At 36.9% G+C, this 22,615-nt stretch overlaps 1 protein-coding gene and 2 long non-coding RNA genes across 3 annotated transcripts; 1 reads left to right on the plus strand and 2 right to left on the minus strand.

Annotated features, from left to right (window-relative positions):
* Positions 1-10,301: 10,301 nt before the first annotated feature.
* Positions 10,302-12,681, minus strand: LOC143857251 (uncharacterized). The gene is made up of 3 exons (XR_013238557.1): positions 11,887-12,681; positions 11,670-11,763; positions 10,302-10,849 (listed from the first exon to the last, which is right to left on the minus strand). It is a non-coding gene; the product is annotated as an uncharacterized LOC143857251 (long non-coding RNA).
* An 80-nt stretch (positions 12,682-12,761) lies between these two features.
* On the minus strand, positions 12,762-17,625 carry LOC143857360 (uncharacterized). The gene is made up of 2 exons (XM_077367790.1): positions 16,470-17,625; positions 12,762-12,883 (listed from the first exon to the last, which is right to left on the minus strand). Exons 1-2 carry the CDS (start codon positions 16,942-16,944, stop codon positions 12,801-12,803), a joined length of 558 nt encoding a protein of 185 aa, XP_077223905.1. The 5' UTR covers positions 16,945-17,625; the 3' UTR covers positions 12,762-12,800.
* LOC143857361 (uncharacterized) lies at positions 13,186-15,780 on the plus strand. Its single transcript, XR_013238634.1, has 2 exons — positions 13,186-15,165; positions 15,260-15,780. It is a non-coding gene; the product is annotated as an uncharacterized LOC143857361 (long non-coding RNA).
* Positions 17,626-22,615: the final 4,990 nt, after the last annotated feature.

Genomic DNA, 22,615 nt, shown 5'->3' on the forward strand with positions numbered 1-22,615 from the left:
AGTTCAGGCTCCCCATGCACATACTTCTTCTCATGGCATCATCTTCTTTAGTTATAAAATGTTCCAATGAAACATTTTCCGGCAACCATCAATTTATACTTCACACAGCATAGTCTCAGCACTCAATGGTGTAAGACCGTATAGTGCAGTATTTTTTAAAATGTACTGTACGGCTTACAGGATAGGATGATCCAAACCGTCCATTTGATGGGCCACAACCTAATAGGGTGTGCCCAAAAAATCATTTCCGTAGGATAATCCCAACCCTCCCATCTGTATATGTTTCCATAATATGCAGTTCCTCACTAGATCAGAGGGCTAGGATCATCCTAAGGAAATAATTTCTCGGACACAAGCTATTTACATGTTGGCTCATCGAATGGACGGTTTGGATCATCCTATCATGTAAGCTGTACAGTACATCTTCAAAAATACCGGACTATATGGGTTTTTTCTAACTATTAAAGGTGGCCCCTGCAGAAAGGATTGGTGTGATTTCTGGTCTGTGGGCAATCTAAGGTGGGCCAGCCAAATCAACAGCCCTCGTTGTCCTGGTCCCACTTCTGAGAGACATCTCATCCCTTACCACTAGAAAAAACAATCATTTTCTTTCTTGACAGAATTAGAAAAAAAAAAGGCCTTATATATGATCATCCAATCATGGTGGTGCCAATGGCAATCTGATGGCTCATAACGTACCAAATCACGTCCATGTTGTGACATGGGATCCATGGAAAAGGATCAATTACAATTACTAGAACAGCTAGAAATCCACTGTTTGGAAATGTCTGATCAAAGATCTTGATCCTTGGATCATAAGCATTCACCACAAGATAGATGATTTACCTTTAAACAAACTTTGAGAAACAAAAATACGGTTAACATCTATTAATGAAATATCTAGTAATTGGATGGCTAGGATTATTCGGTCTACGTGGTTTTCTAACTATTAGTACCACTAGTGGGACACCCCGTGCAATGCGCGGGGAACATGATTGTTTGGGCTTCTAACAGAAGCGGTGGACCATGGCGCCTGGGTCCGAAAGTTGAAGAAATCAGGGACCTCGTACGAATCATCTGCCCTCAGCTAACTCATAGGCTGCGCACGGCAAATTCAACCGCATATAAGCTGGCAAAAGGAGGAGTGCACAGATATCTCGTGTGTCTACTCTAGGGCTTAACTTTCAGTCGCTTCTGATCTTGGTACCTGTATACTCATTGACAATGTAACGACTTATGAATTGTAGCTGGGACATCTTGTCCCTGTATGTACGTTTTCTGTTATTGGAATAAATTCTCGTTACCTTTCAAAAAAAAAAAATATAAACTCTACCCACGACTCGGATTCAACAACAAATCAATAACAAAAGTCTCAAATCCAAAGGACCAAACTACCAAATAAAATATCCAGTTTTTATGTAAAATGCAATGGAGAAATGTAGCTCAACAGCAAAATGCATTAGCAAGGACCAAACTACCATATAAAATATCCAGTTTTTAAGTAAAATGCAATGGAAAAATGTAGCTCAACAGCAAAATGCATAAGCATTTGCATGATATTCCAAATTATAATTAGAGGACAATAGACAATATAAAAGTGGAATTGAGGTCCAACTTCAAAAGTGGGAACATCACTAATTAAACTGTGGGAAGTGATAGATCCGCCCCTTTTGAATACTTGGGTCGCCCAGCAGCAGTGTATCAATGACTGCAGAGGGGCTGGTGTACTTCACGTCAGAAGGTTTCAATGGGGCTGATTGCCACGTACACTGTTGCGGGGTGTCCTATGTAAATCAAAAGGGGTGGATATATCACTTCCCTCAACTATTGATGGGATTTCTCAGTTCTTGATGTGGCAATGCAAGGATGAAAAACGTTGATCAACTCGAGCTTGAGAAATAAGGCTAAAAAAATAAAACAAGTGAGCCAATGTATTGCATTTTCTTGTTAAGATAGAAAAATACCATATAACATCAAATTTATTTACACAAACCTTTAGGGAATCCATTTTTTTATTGGTTTAGGACTCACACCCATATGACTTGCGAGCATGCATGAGTAGACCAATAGTTGATGCTATCCAAAATCACCCAATGCAGAAATTCAATTTGCAATATTGGATAAATGCACAATCCATGTAAAAGCAAATGAGTAGGCCAACAAATCCATGTTGTCCATACATGAAAACAATTGGATATCTTTTGGCGTTGTTTTCAAACCAGGTTTAACCAATTTTAGGCACTGCTCATTTTGGATTTTGATACCAAAACCTAAAGTCATGTGGTTTCAATCTAAAAGAAAACTAAGCAAGCAGCAACAACAGTGTATAGAAAATAATGATCATTTAAATTTTCTAATTTAGTTCACTTGCTCAAAGTATAATTATCAGAAGAAAAGAAGGCTTCTCTTCTTGAAAGTCTTTGCTTCAGGAAAGACTTTGTAGATAACATTGGTATTTTAAAAGGCTTTCTACAATTACACTATCTTAGCAAGAGATGATGATCCAACAAATCATCACCAACAGTCACCATATGTAAGATATTCTGTGTGTCAAATCCAACCCAATAAAAAACTCTTTCCAATGTGATGATGTTTCCTAAGTTTTCCTTTTTATTATTCTACATTATTTTGGATTGTAAATTTGCAGAGTCTATAATGGACTTCATCATTTGTTTCTTCCGTCAATGTTTGACGGGTTCCAATTTCCAAACAATTGTTATGTTCTATCAACTGTTCAACTATGAAAACACGGTGTAATGCTATTGCTACCCAATCAGCCTTGGTATGATGTAGTACTATAAAAAAGGAAAAGATCACCAGGAAGAATCCTTGTTGGATTATGCCTTGGCACAACTTCAGCAAAAAACCAGGATTATGCCTTTGCACATCTTCAGCAAAAAAAAATGTTCTGAGATCTGGCAGAGAAAATCCCGAATTCAAAGTAGAAAATTAAAAATTACACCATGCAAATTGGAAAGGATTTGAACTTGTGTTATAATCACATAACCTGTTCTTCTTTCATGAACTTATCTACATGTAAGTCTGCATCGCACACAGATTTGAAACGGAAAATTTCTTTTTTGTGTTGTCCCTCTACAAGGGTTAAGATTATCCTAGAGGGATGATTTACGGGGTGGCCCAAAAAATAAACGGTTTGGATTGTAAAGGGGATATATAAACGGAAAATCTCCAATTTGTTTTGCTTACCAAAACTCCTGCTATGAGAAGGAATAGGAGGGAAAATCTCCCCCATCGTGCTATATAATAATAGATGAGTGGGCCCTCTTCGTTTAAGATTATGGCAACCGATTGTAAGTCCTAAACCTATTACTAGGCTCAAAGTTATAGGCTCTGTTAGTTTAAGATCAAGACAACCGATTGTGAGTGCTAAACCGATTATTGGACTCAAATCATATATAATATAATATATATCATATCATATAATCTATTATAATATAGCACGATGGGGGTTTCACTGTTCACGCCCACGTGGACAGCCTCCGCATCCGGCTTGAGATCTACGTGGCATCATTATTAAAAACGCATAAAAATTAAAATTTGGGAATTGTTTCCTATTTTCTCTCTAAAAACGTAAAAAGAAGGATTTTTTCCTACTTTTTCAGTTCCTAATTTATGTCTCTAAAAAAGGCATAAAAACTAAACGTGAAGGATTGTTTCCTATTTATAATCTTCTCTTACCCTTTTGTTTCCCACTCGACATCGCTCTCTCTCTCTTTCAAGATATCTTGAAGAAACTATGGTGATTTTCCCTGTCTATTAGGATTATTTTTCCCTTTTTACTATGTTTATTGATGCTATGGTGATTATGCTTAATGATTTATTTGGTTTATTTTGATATTTGCAGCGAAGCTTCCTCAAAATTTGAGAATGTAAAACAGAATCCTGGACGACGTGGGTGTGCCCCGTGGCACCGTCCTCCAAAAACATAAAATTCTCTCCATAAGGTGATATATATGCATTGTAGCATATCCCACGTTTTAGCAAAATTGTTTTATATTTGCATTGTTTCTATTTATTGGAGAAAAAATCTCCACTAATACATTTATCTTAGTTTCCTGCACGTGGCACTCCTTCTCCAAAAACGTAAAACTCTCTCCATAAGGTGATATATTTGGATTGTAGAAAAATCTCACCATATCCCACGTTTTTAGCAAAATTGTTTCAATTACTCTATATCCCATGTATATTAGCATTGTTTCTATAAATCTCCACTGATAAATCTATCTTGGTTTCCTAATTTTTATTTCAATTTCCTAATTTAATAGTTATAGCTTCTTCTTTTTTTTTGGGCAACAATCGCCTATTTTCTAGCTTGCACACCAGAATGAACAATCCCTGTTGTGTTGGGCAACTCTCCCTCTCTAATAGCACCGTCTTTAAATAGTCTTTTAATAAATTTGAAAACTGCTAAATAAAAAGTAATAGATTCCTTGATAAACGAGGACTATTTGCAAACGCGAATAACATAGGTAGAGGACTCCATTCTATTCATATCCCGCCTTCACCGACTTCAACTCCCCTCTTCACCTACTATTTACTCCTACTCCCCTTCTTCTTTTCATCACTCCTCTCTATACACGTAAAACACAACTCTCCAAGAGTAAGAAAATCAGCCTTTCTTGCTCTCTTTGTTTCTTTTTTGCTGTGATAAGGTATATCTTTACATCTCTACTTAAATAGTTTGTGTCATTTTGAATGCTTTCTTAATAAGGGTATGATTTCTCTGTGTTTTGTATTAATACTTGACAGCAAGACCTGGCAAACGGGCGGCCGGGCCGGGTTTGACCCGGCCCTTACGGGTCCGGGTCAAACGGGCCGGGTCAAAATGACCTGGAAAATTCTACGGGTCATTGAGCTTGGCCCGCACCCGGCCCGTATGGGCCAAGTCGACCCGCGGGTCACCCCGATTTTTGACGTATTTTTTTAAGATTTTTTTTTTTTTTTGTATAGGGATTCGCTAGCCACCTTCGCTGAGGGTCTTTTCGGCTTGTCGCACATCCTTTGCTGCAAAGATCGGCAAAAGTACGATTTGCGCAAAGGTGGCTAGCAATAAATAATAGCAATATAGAATAATACTAAGTTTTAAATGAAAAATTACGGAAAAATGGAAGCAAAGTAGAAAAATTACCAAAAAAATATCCAAAATGTATTAAAATATGACAATTACCAAAAAAAGTACAAAGAAAATTAAAAAATTATGACAATTACAGGAAAAAAAAGGCCAAAATAAAACTTTTGTACTTCTCTACGGGCACCCGTGGGTCCACCCGGCCCGGCCCAGTTTTGACGGGCCGGGTGGATCTGCGGGTCAATTTCAAACGGGTCACAGATTGGTGACCCGGACCCGGAATTTACGGGCGGGCCGGGTGGATCCGCGGGTCCGGGTCACTTTTTGCCAGGTCTATTGACAGCATACATGGTTGTTAAACATTGTAATTTTTATCACAAAAGAAATTTTCTAATGTTATTAAATCAAAGGTTTAACAATAACGAAAACTTTTATATCGTAGATTTGTTCCAGATTCTAAAATCATCAACAAGGCTATTCATAGAATAAATACATTTGGTCATGAACATGAATAAATAGATTTTATACAATAATCTCAAATATACAGAATATATTTAGATTTCATGCACTAACGAGCACAAATTGCCCCTTGGGTGATTGAGGGATGTAGCATGTTTGAATCTCCATTTGTTATTTTTAGGTCCAGTTTTCATCAATGAGATATGGCTTGTGTATTTGCGTTGTATTTTGGGAAATACTATCTTGATCACTACTCTAAGTGCCGTGTGCTAAACTCACCTGCTTCTCTATCAATTTCCATTGAGAAATGATATTTGAATGAATTGAACAGGTAAAGAGAATTGAATGAACTGAACTGTTTTCCTACCAAGTTCTTTTTCGGTGCGTATAAAATTTCAATTCTTTCTTTGGTTTTGATATTTATTTTTGAATATTGGTCTCACTGATTTCGTTTATTTTTTCAATCTTTGATTTTCCTTTTTTTGGGCTTCTTTTGAATGGTATCATTGGTTTGGATTATTGTTTAGTCTTTGATTTCTTTCTTTGATTTCCATTTTTTGGTTTCCTTCTTTGATTCATTTGTTCAATCTTTTATTATTCTTTACATTGATTTTGATATTTCTTTTTTCAATGCTCACTTTGGTTTTGATTAATGTTCAATCTTTGATTTCCTTCTATGATTTTCCTTTTTCGGATTTCTTTTGATATTTCATTTTCAATGGTCGCTTCTATTTCGATTATTGTTCAATCTTTGATTTCTTTATGCCATTTTTCTTTTTTTGGGCTCCTTTTGATTATTTTTTTTCACTTCCTATAGCAACCCTTCTTCTTGGACTGGAAATTTTTGATTCTTCGATTAGGTTTCGATATTTCTTTTTCAATAGTCTCTTTGGTTTTGATTATTGTTCAATCTTTGACGTCTTTATGTGATTTTCCTTTTTTGGGCTTCTTTTCATTATTTCTTTCACTTCCTATGGCAGCTATTCTTTGACATGGTTTCAATATTTCTTTTTTGGGTTTCTTATGATTTTCCCCCTTCCTATAGCAACCCCTTCTTCTTGGATTGGATATTTTTTATTCGTCAATTTGGTTTCAATATTTCTTTTACAATGGTCGCTTTGGTTTCAAAATTTCATCTAAATACCAATGTTCATTCTTTGAATTCTTTCTGTGATTTTCGTTTTGGGGCTTATTTTGATTCTTTTCCTTCCAATAGCAACCCGGGCTACCGAGAAGCTGAATCATACTCCATTGAATGGGAAATTGATAAGAATCATGTAGAGATGAGGATGCGAGAAAGATTGGGATTGGGAATATTTTTGTGAAGGTATGGTTTGTGAGAAATTTTCATTGCAATGTATATGGTTTCCTATCTGTATGTGTTTTCTCTTTTCCTCTTTGTTTGCGGTTTACTCTTCTTTTTCTTTTTTGGGTATGTTGACTTCTTAGGTAGATGAGAGGAATGCACTGTTGTTCAGATTGGAGTGTGTATATGATAGGATTTTAAGTCATTAGTATTTAATGTTAGTATAATGGGGTGCGAAAATTACAAAACATATCTATTCATGAAAACAATTTGCAATTTTGGATTTTGTAATTTGCATTTATAACCAGATTTCAGTTTCAATGCACACCCATTACTGTTTCCAACTGCAATTCGGATGCCAATTTGGATTCACTTGCAAAATATGTAAGTGGAATTCTAATCGGATGCCAATTTGGATTCACAGTTGGGCTCTGATTGATTTGGATTTTGAGAAGAGATTGTTAGTCAAAAACTGATTATTGGATTCTCAAAATATTTATCGACTTCTCAATTTATCTATTAACTTGCATCTTTTCTAATATTTCTCTTGCTTTAGTTAAAGATATTAGGTTATTTTAAATATTCCTAATATTTAGGAATTTCTCTTACGTAATTCATATTAAAGTAAATAAAGAGAAGTTATTCCCTTCATAATTCTCTGTGTGAAACATTTAGGAATTTATTGTGTGAAGTAGCTAAACATTTTTTGTGTGAAGTTATTCCCTGCCTAGAGAAGTAAATAAAGAGAAGTTATTCGATTTACATGTATATGTTATGTGTGTGGGCATGCCTATGGCATAACAAACATACCCAAAAAATCAAAGATGCCTTGATTAAATGTAAAGACCATAATATTTCCAATTAAAAACGCACTGCATGATGTATACTCAGTTGTCATGTAGCCCACCACTTAACGCCAATCGAAAGCAATGTTGTAGTCGCAACTTGCAAGAATGTGATGATCATGCTGCAAAAAAGAAGTAAATAATAGTTAATATTGGCAAGTTACGGATCGAAAGAGTTTCTCCAAGAGGATTCTGGAATGAAAACCTAATATGCATACCTTTTAATGAGTTACGGGTATGTTGTTGAGGGTTGAGAGAGATACTAATAGAAAGCTTGTAGGCTTTTATCTTTTTAGAGGTATGAATAGATATCTATGAGAGAAACACATGAACGTTTAGTAAAACCAAGTGATAAGTCAGGAAATCACGAAAGGTAGTAGCTTGGATAAGCTTAGCTATTGCCAAAGTCATGGGAAAATCCACGCGTCTTTTCAAAAAAATGGAAATAAATCAGGATCCCTAGGTCTAATTAAGTTCATGGCTTAGACAATTTGTGTTGATGCAACTATTCTCCAGTTATTAATGCTGTTTGAAACTTTTGTTTTATTGATTTTGTCCCTTGGAAAAAAATTTATATTGAATACATCCGTGACAGAATATGTAGAGAATCCAGGTGCTCACTCATTTTCTTAAATAATTGAATTGAGATATATATTTTTTACTAAAATTATTTTCAGCATCTTATGCAATCTTTATTGATTGATTTCTTCTATTATTTCTTTGATTTCATTGCCAAAGATCCAAGGGATCACTAAAGTAATGTTAAGAATAACAACCCCCACTAAAGGCGCGTTTGGATTGCGGGAATTGGAAATAGGAATCGGTATTTCATTCTTTTTGACTGATTCTAGTGTTTGGCTGAGGATTGGTGGCGTAAAAGGAAATGTGAGGTGGAATATTTGTGGGAAATAAGATCGGAGATGGATACGCCAAAATAGGTGGGATTCGTTCATTCCACCGTCTCTCTCTTTCTCTCTCACCTAAAAGCTCTCCCTAAAATCTCTCCCACCTAAAATCTCTCACCAATAGAATATTTTTCTCTTAAAAGGGAAAGCTTTCAACAGATTTCACACATATCTGTTCCTAAACCATCTCTATTCTCCCTCATTTAAGGACACATTTACACGACAGAAAGACTTCTCATTTTTTCCTTTTCTTTTTTTCTTGGGTCAAGATTTTCCGTTTGATTTTCATGTTCTTACCCAAACACTAGAATCAGGTATTACATTCCGTTTACGGAGAGAATCAGAATAAAATTGGAATGGCATGTGGATTCCATTTCTTGATTCCTACAATCCAAACGCACCCTAAGGGTTTGTGTTCAAAGATGGAAGAGAGTATTGGTTTTGAGAATAGAGTTTTTATATGCTGTAAGCCCGAATAGTCAAGTAGTTTTCAAATTGGACTGAACGGCCCACATCATAGGTTGATCCAAATCGTCCATTTGTTGGGCCACAACGTAAATTAATTGTGCTTGAAAAAATCTATTCCATGGAATGATCCCAACCCTCTGATCTATGGCTGTTTCTTTTGTTTTTATGACTGCCCTAATTTTCTTTTCTCATCACACCACTATTTACAGGTTGGATGGTTTAGATTACCTGATCATTGATTATAGCCAATTAATGATTTAGATTCTCATACTAAGCCCATGTTTGTTTTGGATTTTGAAAACTGATTGTGAGTGTCACTCCCTCTTTTTTCGTATATAAAAAAAATCTCAAAATGATTCTATTTATTCTCCTTTTAAACCGGTGATAAATTACAATAGGCAAAAAAATCAGCTATATTTCTATTTATTCTCCTAGATATTCTTATTTCCGGCAACACTCTCTAATATTCCTCACCTATAAACGTATGACTTCCTTTTGATTTGCTGTTTTTGAAAACAATTACCATATTCCATAGAACTCTTCTTTTTTCAGTCGTACATACAAAAAAAAATTCAAAACGATTCTATTTATTCTCCTTTTATACAGTTGATAAGCTAGAACTAAATTACGCTTAGGCCAATCAAATTTGGCAAACGTGCTTTTAGTAGGGAAAGATGAAAAACCTCCAAAGAGTTGCATTACACACACTTCTAAATGACCGAACTCGCCCTATAATTAATGGCCTGTCCTCTTTGGAAAGGTTTTTCTTACCCCGATTTAGAGGATAATATCATGAATTGAAGGTCCATCTTAAGTAAAAATTGAATAGGGTTGGTTTGAGTTATATTTTTTCATGTAAAAAATGTAGGCAATCTTAGAAATTTTTTTACATTCCAAACATTTCCTGATAATTCCTGCAATCCAAACAGAGCCTAAATTACACCCATCACAATAAAAGATGCACCCAGATACAGTATCATCATAATGGGTAGGTTCAAGATATAATTTTGAACACAAAAATCAAAATTACAATGTAAAGTCGACGCATCTCAAGGAATCTTTATTGGTCCAATATTAGAACAGAGAATTGTCATGAGATATATATTTGAACTAGTTTTATGTTTTCAAGAAAGGAATTTACTTTAACAGTTCCAATGTTCTCATGTATTGAGATCCATTATCGGTTCACGTCTCTCAAACTTGTCTAAGGCATTCCATGCACTTTATCTTATATCAAAAATCAGTTGATTAAGAGTAGTTTTGTCTGCTAGTGTACCCCACTGCCTACACCAACCTCCTTAGGCACACATATTGCATTTTATCAATAACATAACTTAAAAATTCATGGGGATCTTCTTCTCTCCCTTGATCAACATTAATTCTAATGCTTTGAATTTGTGAGAGTTCCTTGGGAGACTTACCTACCTTTGCCTTCAAAACAAGACTCTTACCTCAAGTGAAACACCTCTTTCTTTGAATTGCTTTAGTACGGAGTTTTAAAGAACAAATTTTCATGACAGTAAAGTATTCACAAGTTAAAGAGACTTTGAACCTAAAGAACAACCACTGTTGTTGCATTTGTTGGTGATGCAAATACAATGTTACATAGGGCATCGACTACCTAGACATTTTATAGAAAAGTTAAGTTGACTAAGTGGAATGAGAAAAGGAGAAAGTGATATGGCATCTGTGAAGCATAAAGGGGGATCTCACATTGTCAAAAGATTGTGGTATCTGCTCCATATACAAAACTCAGTGAGAACCCACTGCTCATTACCTGTAATTTGACTTACAAACATGAGTTTTAAATATAGACCAAATATTTAGTCACCCATGTTTATTGTAATTGCACTTCATTGGATTCATCCATCAATAATTTAAATAGATCAATTTGCATTCAGAATACCATAAGTTTTCATGACAACCTTCATAGATAATAGCATGCATGGCCAATGCAATGAATGATATAAAATGGTAAGCTCCACCTGATGTGAACTGAAAACTAAATAAGCTATCTTTGCACAGAGGAGATCAGACCTGCTGGGGATACAATCGCACAATCACTTGAAGATCACCCATGGATGATCAAAACTAGCCCACAATCAAGAGGCAGCCTCGATTATATGGTGAACTACTTTCATATTGAAGATGAGAAGTAATAGATCTTTACTTCTAGAATTATCACACTTAGGAAATAAAGGTTTGCTGAGATTAAGACTAGAAATTAAGAATTCTAGCCAAAACTGAGAGTTATAAGTAATTCCTACAAATATTCCCAAGAACTGAGGCCACGACTCCTTTTCAAAGTGAGGAAAGTTCTTTGTGAGTTTTGAGAATTTAGATCTCTACTTCTTTTAGTAGGAATTCAAAATGCCAAGAGTTATCAAATGAAATGGGAGTGATAAGTGGAAACAGAGAAACATCACTTACAGTAGGAATAAATTTTTTAAGTGAACCTGAAATTGATATCTTAGATCTAGAATTAACAAAAAATCTATGTGGGTTATCTTCTCGTCTGATAGATATAAGTTATATAAACTTTCAGGAGAAGTTTAGTGATCCGATCAGAAGGAATTTGATCAAGAAATGAAGCTTACTCGGGGCGGTCACACAAGTATGGCAGCAAAGTGCACTTGCTGTTATATGAATTCCATCTCTTGCTAAAAGACCTTATTTCATGGCAGTTTAATACTACATCATAGAAGAAAACAACATTAGAATCATACAGAGGAAGAAACAAAGTAATGAACCTTAGAAGAATTCACAACTGAATAGAATTCATTCAAAGAAAAAAATGTAAATCCAGGAACTCACCCTAGGACTGGACGCCCAAAATTTTGTTTCATCTCCAAAACTCCCAAAGTGTTGCTTTCTCTTCTCTATTTATAGAGAATGGTGAAGACTCTAGAAGAAGCCAGCTCTTTGACAGCTGGAATAGCTGATGTGTAACAAGTTGGGGGCAACCAACTCCACTTGGCAATGACCAACTGTTTTGGGCAGTTACAAGCCCAACCAACCACTTGCACTTGCACATGCCATTTTCTCCTCACACTCACAATTCCTCACAAGCTCATACACACTAACACCCCTACCATTACACCTACTTACAAGTTTAACACCCGCTCGAATGAAGAAAAGAAACAACTATACTTAGCCTAAAAGAAGCTCCTACCCCAAGGCTAAAACATGAGGCGTAAAATAGTTGGCCCATCCTATCATGGGTTTGCGTGGAGATGGTTGGACCCACCTTATCAAAACTGGTAGAAGATGACCAACCAGAGGTCGTGTAAATGCCAGGTATTGGAGGGCATCATTGGCATAACAACTGTAGGCAGTTCCAAACTGTCATTTTAAAGAAATCACACTAAAGTAATGAGTTTATTGGAGGGAAAAGAAAAGTTTGACATATCACTCACCAACTTTACCTTTTTTTTTTGCTACCCATTCCTCAAACATCGGAGTGGTTGGGCATTCTTCAAAAGAGGGCCAAAACCTGCTACTAATCTGTGTTAGAAACTCTTCTTTACCAATTCCATTTGGAAGTTTCCTCTTCTTTATCACTTGGTTCTCATCATCAATGTCAATGATTTCATGTACGAGAACCTTTAAGGCGAAATTTAAGTCCTGGCTAAGTGTCCTCTCTAGTGCCGACTTAATACTAAGACCAAATTGCACCTTGCATGGGGTACCCACAATGAGCTGATTCTTTCTCGAGAAATGCCTCTACTCTAACATAAATCTCTCCTCACTGCCTCATCCCCTCTCATTATTTTTCTCCCTTCACCTTCTGCTATCTCCATGTGACTAAGCCCTGCCACAGAAATAAAAAAGAGTTGGTTTGTATTGACATAGCCAAATATGATATATCTAAAGCAATGGGACCGGCCCCAAACAGGGCATACACTTCCAAGATGACCTCTTTCATATCAACGGGCATCTAGATGCTTCATGTTCAAGATGATCTCTAACACTTGATTAATTTACTACATTGATCCTTGGATGCATCGTTTGAAATAATTTTGTTGTCAAGGACAACAGCAACCCTGAATTTTATTTCTAGATGCAATAAAAACAAGTTATGTGCATCCAAGAAGACTCAACTACTATATAAGAATTGACCTGCCAATATTCTGTTTTTTTTTCTTTTCAAAAAACAAGATATGAGATTAATACATGAACTACATAAGGACATTTGCTTCAAAACTAACAACAAAGTACAATAGTAACAAAACAAATAAGCTCACATTCCAGCTCATACAAGAATACAAAAGAAGCAAAATCATTAACTTTATCAGAGTTTAGAATACAAAAGAAGCAAAACTATTAACTTCATTAGAGTTTCTCATACCTTGGCTTCAGGGGACAAATCTTCTATGTGGCTTTATTTTTTATTCAAGATTCAACTGCTACATCATCAGCATCACCACGTTCTTGTCATGCTATCATTATCTTAGATAAAAAAATCAGTTGAATCAAAGTAATTTCTTCTGCTGGTGTACTCACTGCCCTTAACACCACCCTCCTTTGAGGCGCACACATTAAAGTTTATCCATAGCAAACCTTAAAATTTTATGGGCATCTTCTTCCTTCCCATGACCAAGATTATTCCTAATGGATTGAATTTGTGAGAGTATCCTGACCAGGGATTGAGGGGACTTCCCTTCCTTTGCCATCAAAACAAGACTCTCTAAGTCACAAGTGAAACACTGCTCTTTTTTTGGATACGTTTTGGTATGGAAGAACAAAATTTCATGACGAAATAGCATTCACAAAAACAGATTTTGAACCTGATGAACAATCACTGTTGATACATTTCTTGCTGTAGCCAATACAATGTCACAGGGCATCGACTACCTATACATATTACATAAAATTTAGTGGGCTTAAATCGTATAATAAAAGGAGAAAATATAGTATTATGGCATCGGTGAAGTATAAAGGGGGATCTCACATTGCCAAAAGATAGAAATATCTGTTCCATATATAGAACTCAGTGAGCAACCACTGCTCCTTAGTACCTCTACTTTGACTGACATGTTTATTATAATTGCACTTAAGTGGATTCATCCATAAATACTTTAATTAGTTCAATTTGCATTCAGCATAACAGCCACAGGTTTTCATGACAACCTTCATCGATACTATCATTCCTGGACCATGCTATGAATGGTGTAAAATGGTGGGCCCAGCCTATGCATGGGTTTGGGTGGGGATAGTTGCCGGTGGGACCCACCCTATTAAAACATGTAGAAGATAAGCAACTATAGATAAATCTATTTTTTAGGGGTGGAGATTGGCATAATAGCTGTAGGCAGTGCCAAACTATTTTTCTTTGTTTAAAGAAATCGCATTAAAGCAATGAGATTACATGGAGGGAAAAGAAAAATTAGACATGTCATTGAGTTCTTGATGTGAGCCAGCTGATGAGAAAACTAAGATTCAATTTGAACTACAGGAGAGATTAGACTGTAAGGGAAATTCTAGTTTCATTGTAGAATACAGACATAGAGGTTTGAAATTCTTGCAAAAAATGATTGTCATTAGATGGTGAGCGCCTATGGAAGGCAAATGCTTTAAAAGGTTGAGTGGTCTCCCTGCTCTAAACTAAGGATAGATCAACGAAATTTTAGATCATACATAAATGGAAGAGGATCTCGTATCTCTGACAATAGACAGGGCATAGAACTTCTTAAAGAAAGATCTTTATGATTTTAGACTTTTACAGAACATTTAAGACAAAAAAATGAATGGCAATTGTTAGAAATAGGAGAAGCAGACAGATCTAAAGAAAAGCTCCAATAAAGATAGGAAATTCAATGAATATAACAATTATCAATAGGGCTGTTTAAGTTATGCAAATATAACAATTGTCAACTGGGCTGTTTAAGTTAGGAAATTCAATGAATATAACAATTATCACTGACTAGCTTATTCAGGACTTGAAGGATATTGATATAGTTTTCCATACTGGGGATTTAAGTTATGCAAATGGATACATCTCACAGTGGGATCAGTTTACATTACAGATTGAGCCCATTGCTTCGGCTGTGCCATACATGGTTGCAAGGTTGATCATTCGTACTCCGACTAAATGTAAGTTATGGGATTTAGTAGTACTCCTGTAGGTATTTTCATTCCATATTTTTTTATTGCAGTTCTAATCGTAACTGTGATTGGCCTGTTTCAGGATCTTTCTATGGGATTATGGATTCAGGTGAAGAGTGTGGTGTGATGGATGAGACCATTTTTCATGTTACTGCAGATAACTGGGCCAAATTCTAGTGTGGAAACATGAAAAATCAACTCACTAAGCTTGGCATATGGCATTCTCTTTTCTGTTTAAGATATTAAGAGCAAGGTTGCCAATGGCCATGACAGCCCAATGGATCCATTGGATCGGGCCTAGAGACTCTGATTTGAACAGGATTTACTCCAATACAACTGATCTGGATTCAAAACTAGGGTCCGATGAAAGGTAACAGGACAGGAATTATTTCATGGACTGTAATAATCCTATCTGTCCCAAAGGAATTGAAACACCTAAAACCACCCTCATCTTCCTATATTTTCTCTTTGGTTTTTGGGTACCTAATGGTATTTCTTCTTTCATATTCTTGTGGCAAAAAAAATTAAAGCCACCAGACATTAAATTACTATAGGCAAAGTTAGAGCACCATCCGAGAGTTAAACTATACACAATTTTAACTACTGCAAATAGTTGCATTGTACACACTTCTAAATAGTTGGGGAAAAGTTAGAACAGTTGCAAATAGTTGTATTATACAAACTTCTAAATAAAGCTTAGCCCCATCACCCATCACAACACAAGATGCACCCTATAAATTTCGTAGTTCATCAGAGGGCATCAAAAGTCTAGCACAAGAACAAGTTAAACTGAAGTTCTCATCTAATATCAGAACAGATAAGTGTATTGATAGAGCACATAACATCTTAAACTGAAGATTATAACTAATATCAGAACAGAGAATTGGCATGAGAGAGCACAAGAATAAGTTAAACTAAAGCTTTTGTCTAATATCAGAACAGTGTATCGTAATGAGAGAGTTTTTCATTCACAATTTACAAGATAAATATGGTACTACAGAAAAAATTTAAACTATAACTTGCAAAATTGTTGGAACTCTTCTTGTTTCCTTATTTTGAGATATCAGAACAGTGTATGGTAATGAGAGAGTTTTCAATTCACAATTTACAGAATAAACATGGTATTACATAAAAATTTACACTGTAACTTGCAAAATTGTTGGAACTCTTTTTGTTTCCTTATTTTGATATTTCTCTGACGAGCTGACTTTATAAACTCTATGCTTTTCCCTGAAGGTGGTAGTTAACAGTCACATTACCTGAAGGTGTAAAATCAAAATCAGTGCTATCACCTGAAGGTGTAAAACCAAAGAACCAATCATCCATTGACACCATGCCCTCTGGAGTCTCAGTCCCTAAAATTGTGCTTGAGCAACTTGACGAAGAGTTCCCACTATTCAGCCAATACTCCTCAAAATTCTTTTCATCATCTAAAGGTGTAAAACCAAAGAAACAGTCACCTGTTGACACCAAGCCCTCCGGGATACCAACCCCTAAATATGTGTTTGGGTAATTTGATAAGGAGTTTCCATTATTCAGCCAAAAGTCAGATGTCACCTGTTTAGGAATACCCATCTCAAAATAAGAAGGATGTGCGTTGTAAATGCACTCACCCAATGCTATATGATCGGATAGAGGGAGGAGAATGGGAGATGCAGTGCAATCTTCGTCAACTACATGCCCATCTTCCTTTTCCTTTCTACTCAACAAGCTCTCTTTACTAGATTTAAGTATCTCAGATCTCTTTTTCACCATCTCAATCTTCATACTTAGTAAACCCGCCAGTTCTTTAAGAGAGTCTTGTGAAAAGTTGTCCAAACGGTCATCCCATGAAGGATAGAGCTCAATTCGCTTCCGATCAAGCTTTTGATGTAGATTCTTGATCTTTTTCTTGCACAAGCTCGCAATATCTTCACTGTTCTTCACACTTTCTTCCTTGTCCTTGTATCGTTTATATATGTGGTCGACCTCTGATCGGTTGGCGGGCCAAGTTTCAATCTGATCTCCATCTGACTGACGGACACCATGACTGCATCTATATCGCAGAGAGTTGTGAGCTCAAAGATCTTCTTCTTCATCCCTTTAACTCTCTTCGAAAACACGTTTTTTCGATGTCTTTTGCAGTTGATTGGTTTCATCTCAGAATGACTCATGTTTACAGGGGTTCGATAAGCTTCAAATTGGGTTATAAAGAACCTGTTAAGATCATATAAGATAAAAAGATGTTTAGAACACTATAACCATGATATTAATTGGGTTGGTCTAACAAAAGAAAGAGCAAAATCATTAATTATATCACACAGAAAAACACTTTCTTTTTTTCCTTTATGCGACGTTGCAAAAAATAATGATGGTTGGAAATTTCATGAGATGATATCTTATATGACAAAAAACTAACATAAGATCAGAGAAAAAACCCTAATTCAGTAGAAAAAATAAATAAATATAAGATCATGCAGACTGCTAGAAAGTTGTATTTATTTCTACAATTGATAAATGGAAAAACCAGTCTGTTATCTTCTAACTTATCCAAATCTGTAGAGGTCAGGCACTCCTCTAACTGTGCTAACATATCTCGTTCTTCCTAACATCTCAAAATAGCTTGTAAACTAGGGAAGGGGACGTGGGCGTGACCACATCAAAGTGGTATCAGAGCACTTTTGACGTTTGTCTTTGTTTTTTGGGAAAATGATATCAGCACAACCATGTTTTGATATCTTCACTAACCATCCTATCTTTTAGTATCTAAAGAATTGTCGAAAGGTTATTACAGTTCCCAAAAAGTTCTCAAGAGGCAATTAAAAAAGAAAAGACAAGCTGAGTCTGTTTAATTATTAAAACATGGTTGTGCCGATATCAATTGATATTGGCACTGCCATGTTTTGATAATTGCACAAACCCTCCTTGTCTTTTTAATTGATTTTTAGAGCATTTTGGGAATTGTAATAATCCTTGACAGCATGTTAAATTATAAAGGACAATGTGGGTTAGTGCAATTATCAAAACATGGCAGTGCCAATATCATTAGCCATTTTCACTGGCCAAGCAACCAAATTTTTGGACAATCTGAGCCATTAGATAGATTAGTTTTGCTCTGGCCCATTAGAAGTGGACCCAACCAAAGGATTGGTGTGATTTCTGGTGCGTGGGCAAAAATTAATAAAGAAGAGCCTTATATATGATCATCGGATCAAGGTGGGGCCAATGGCGAATATCGTCCACGAATGAAGGAAGGATTGTTAGATATTTTCAAAATGTTTTGGGTAAAAACAAAATATTTGAAAGTGTTTTATCAATATAAAAAGAAGTTAAAACAAATTTTTAGATAAGGCCGGTCGACTGGGGGTTCCCGGGCAACCACGGATTGGAATATGAAAATATAAATAATTTCCAGAAAGGTATGGTTGGTCGACCGCGGTAGGCCCAGTCGAACGCAGTTCTTTGGATCATAAAAAATAACAAGTCCAGAAGCATAGCGGCGGGCGACCACGGGTAGCCCGGTCGACCTCGGCCGCGCGAAAATCTATCTGTTGGGGCAAAAGTTGGACATAACTTTTCACTTCCAAATTTGAATTTCTTCGTGTCCTTTTGCTTCCTAACAGTCATGGATGATTTCAAACTCAAGGGACACTTTATGGATGATCCAGATTAGTTAATCGTGAAGAGGTGCGATCTAAAGGCCATTATACAACCAATCTAAAGGGTACTTTGAAGAGGTACTTTGGAGGGATGTTTTTCACATTGAAAAGACATCTATGGCTCTATCAAAAGAGCAGAAATCCGTCTTTTTAGAGTTAGTTATTGCAGGATTTTTCTCTCATGAAATTCCCCTACTTTTTGTTTAATCTCTTGTTTTAAAGGATGAGTTTTTATTCAAAACAGTGCACTAAATATTGTTTTACTGCAAAAACAATTTTAGTGAATTTCTCTAAGGTTTGTAATTCTCAAAGGGCGTTTTGGGTTTGACGTGTTGAAGCAACTCTACGTATTTCTATCTTATAGAAAATCCCACCAACAATCTTACGACAAATTTCGCCCCCACCAGTTGTGTGCAAAGGGGATCCTCGAATTGCCTCCAACATACAATGAAGCCTTGTAGGAATGTCCTACAAATGTTTGATGACACTTTGCACAAGTGGAATCAAACCCAAAATGCTTTTCAAGAACTTCAAGCCTTAGAGAAAAACACAAAACGGTTTCTGCAGAAAAGTCTTTTGTGTACTTTTTAAGAACAAACTAACTTGAAAATCAAGAGAGTAAGAGATTGTTTAGAGAGAGAAAGAAAATACAGCAATAACTGATTTTTCAGTATTTAGAAAAGACGGATTTCTGCTCTTTTTATAGAGCCTTAGATGTCTATTCATTAAGGGAAACATCCCTTCAAGACATCTCTTGGATTGGTTTGAATAATGAGCATTTGATCACAACCCTTTGTGATTTAAGTGGTTTGGATCATCCGAAAGGTGTCTCTTGTGTTTGAAAAACATCCATGACTGTTGGGAACCAAAAGACATGAAGAAAAGTTTGAAAACGGAAGTGAAAAGCAATGTTCAGTTCTTCCCAACGGATAGTTTTTCGAATATCTGAAGTCGACCGCAGGCATGCTTCTGTCCATTTTAATTTTTACGATCCAAAGAACCGCGGTCGACCGGGCTTCCCTCGGTCGCCCGCCCATACCTTACTGGAAATTGTTCATACTTCCAGGTACCGATCCGCGGTCGACCGGGATACCCCGATCGACCTGCCCTCTCTGAAAATTGTTTTTCTAATTTAAATAAAACTTAAGAAAATTCTCTCTCTCTCTCTCTCTCTCTCTCTCTCTCTCTCTCTCTCTCCCTCTCTCTCTCTCTCTCGTATCCATGGCTCTTCTGTTATTCTTTCTCTCTCGTTGTGTTGTTCTTCAAAGGTGCACACTATCGGTTTGAAATGTCTAAAAAGGGTTTTGTGACTTGCGATTCCTTCTTTTCATTGCAAGTTGAAGGCATTAGGCCTTCAACTTGAGGGGGAGTAGTGTTGTCATCTCCTTCTTTCCATTGTTTTCTATATCTTTTTTTTGTTTGAAAATTGACAATTTCATTTATACTATGAAAATTACGTTGGGGACCAGGGGTCCCTACTTGCATTACATAGAATCAAATAAGGATGGCTAGGAGCATACTCCTAGGCCAGTAACAAGCCAAAAAATGATCTTCAGGGTCAACCATTACAGTGAGGTCTACACTTTCATGCGATGCCACCCCGTCGAATAACTATTTCACTTCCCTTTCAAATTCCTCATCTACTACCCTTTATTTCTTGAGGTCCGCTCTCATCTTTTCAAAGACAGGGAAGAAGCAAGACATTCATCAAAACAGACTTGTCATCATCATCTAGATAATCATTCAGTTTGTGCTTTCGGGCAAGTTGTCAAAACCGAAAGAACTTCCTCCATGCTATGCTGGATCTGAGACTGGTAGGAAAAGGAGAAAAACCTCCGGAATCTTGTTCAGGATTCCCAGAGATTTTCTTCTCGTAGGCTTTTCTTCCAGCAGCCGGATACCCACCACCTTAGTCATCTTTTTTTTGCCTCCTCACAACCCTTTTTCTGAACCCAAGTAGCTTAAAGAAAGAGTGCTTGTATAACAGTAAATGGGTGTCTTTTAACAGAATAATCCGACAGTCTATACCCAGTGATCGGCCCGACTTGAGACTCTAGCCTGAGTAGCTTCCAGAAAGCACAAAAAGCGAATAGCCGTCTTCCAAAGCAAGAAGAGGATTCTCCTGGATCATCAGGAGTTACCATTCCTCCTTTGTTAATGGTAGCCTGGAAGAAGAACTTTCTTTAGGCTTGAGAGTCTCTTCAAAATATGAGGTTGAGTGTACCTTTTAATACCAAACCCAGGGCCTTGAACCATCCGCTTCTAGAAGGGAGCGCTAGAAAACTGAAAAGAAGCGAGATGAAGTACCAACTTCCCAAATACCGAGAAAGGGTAAGTTAATGGATGCACCCACAAACGCTTTAATCACTATAATCTTCCTCAGCCCCAAAAAAATTACAACCATCCAGGATCCAAGGCTACTGAGTTAGCTATTGATAGGGCCTATCCTACCAGATTGGGAGTAAAATTTTAGGAGCTTAAACAATCTGCCGTTTATCTTCCTTGATCCTGGTTTTGAAGCCAAGATATTCTCCAATATATTCATAAAGAAATTTTCCTGTGATCTTGACGCCCTGACTAGGGGATTTAAACCATCATAGACACCTCCAGGGGCTCGATAATCAAAGCTCTTCCTGGGTCTAGGGTGGAGGCCAATTGTCTTGGTATTCGTGAAGGGTTATCCCAGCTCTTCAATTTTTTGCCTAAGGGCAGGTTAGGCTTAGATATCTCGGGAGTCACCAACGGTAGACCTAAATGGTTTGAATTCCTTTTTTTAGTTTCCACCACACCTTTTTCGAGGCAGACCAAAGGCACTTTCTTGGGCAACCCCGCCTGAAGATTTGATTGGTTAGATTTGCAATTTGAATTCCATACGGAGCCCAACGGCTCACCAGGCAAAGGCCCCTTACTCGCAGGAGATCGATCCGCCGGCGAATGAAAACCTAATCCTGGGATAGCGGGATCAGGATTTTCCTTTAGAAGATCAACCCCAATGGTATAGATCTGGTCTAAAATTTTGAGCTTAACGCAGGAGTTAAAGAAAAGCCAGCGGGGGGATAGAATTTTGGCCGAGACATAACTCATACAATTCTGGTTGTTGCCTTCCATCTTGATTTCCACAACCTTACCAAAGAGCCCCCTAACGCTTCCACCGTTGAAACAGACCAGCCGTGCAATGAGATGCCATAAAAATGAACCCAATGAGCATCCTCTCCTTGAATAAATTCCTTTTTTCATGGTGAGAGGGAAAGCAAATGATTATCCAAGGCCTCAGATCCCTTAACGAGGATCTATAATGCTTGTAATTCTATTTCAAACATAAAAAGAACTTCATTCTTCGTCAACATAGAGGGACAATGTAAAATGGGATTTCCCAGGACACTTGTGCCCATTTCCAGAACTCCTACAAGGTCTCATTATAGTTTTTATTTTTCCTTATCGGACAAGCTCTTAGGGAACCCATACGCACATCCACTTCCTCACCCGAGATAGATAACAGTGGAAACCCTAGACTTTTGTGGTGATAAATTTTACCTGAATCAGGCCAAAGATCATCTTCACCACCATTTGGATTCTACCCTAGATGATGAGCTAGCACGAGGAACCCATTTTGAAGGGATTCTGGCCCGATGACACGTGCGACATTCATCCTGCCATCTAAAGTTGAGATATTGACAGAGAGAGCAAAACCATGCTCCTGATCTATTATCTTGAACATGCTTAAATCTCCCTATGAGTCTCCCCCTCTCCGAGATGTACTGGGTGAGGGGGTCAGATTCAATCTAGCTTGCGAACACCTT

Source organism: Tasmannia lanceolata, unplaced genomic scaffold (assembly GCF_043159265.1).
Source record: "Tasmannia lanceolata isolate RefF3 unplaced genomic scaffold, GAP_Taslan_0.1 ptg000024l, whole genome shotgun sequence".
In the NCBI taxonomy this organism is placed as follows: domain Eukaryota; kingdom Viridiplantae; phylum Streptophyta; class Magnoliopsida; order Canellales; family Winteraceae; genus Tasmannia; species Tasmannia lanceolata.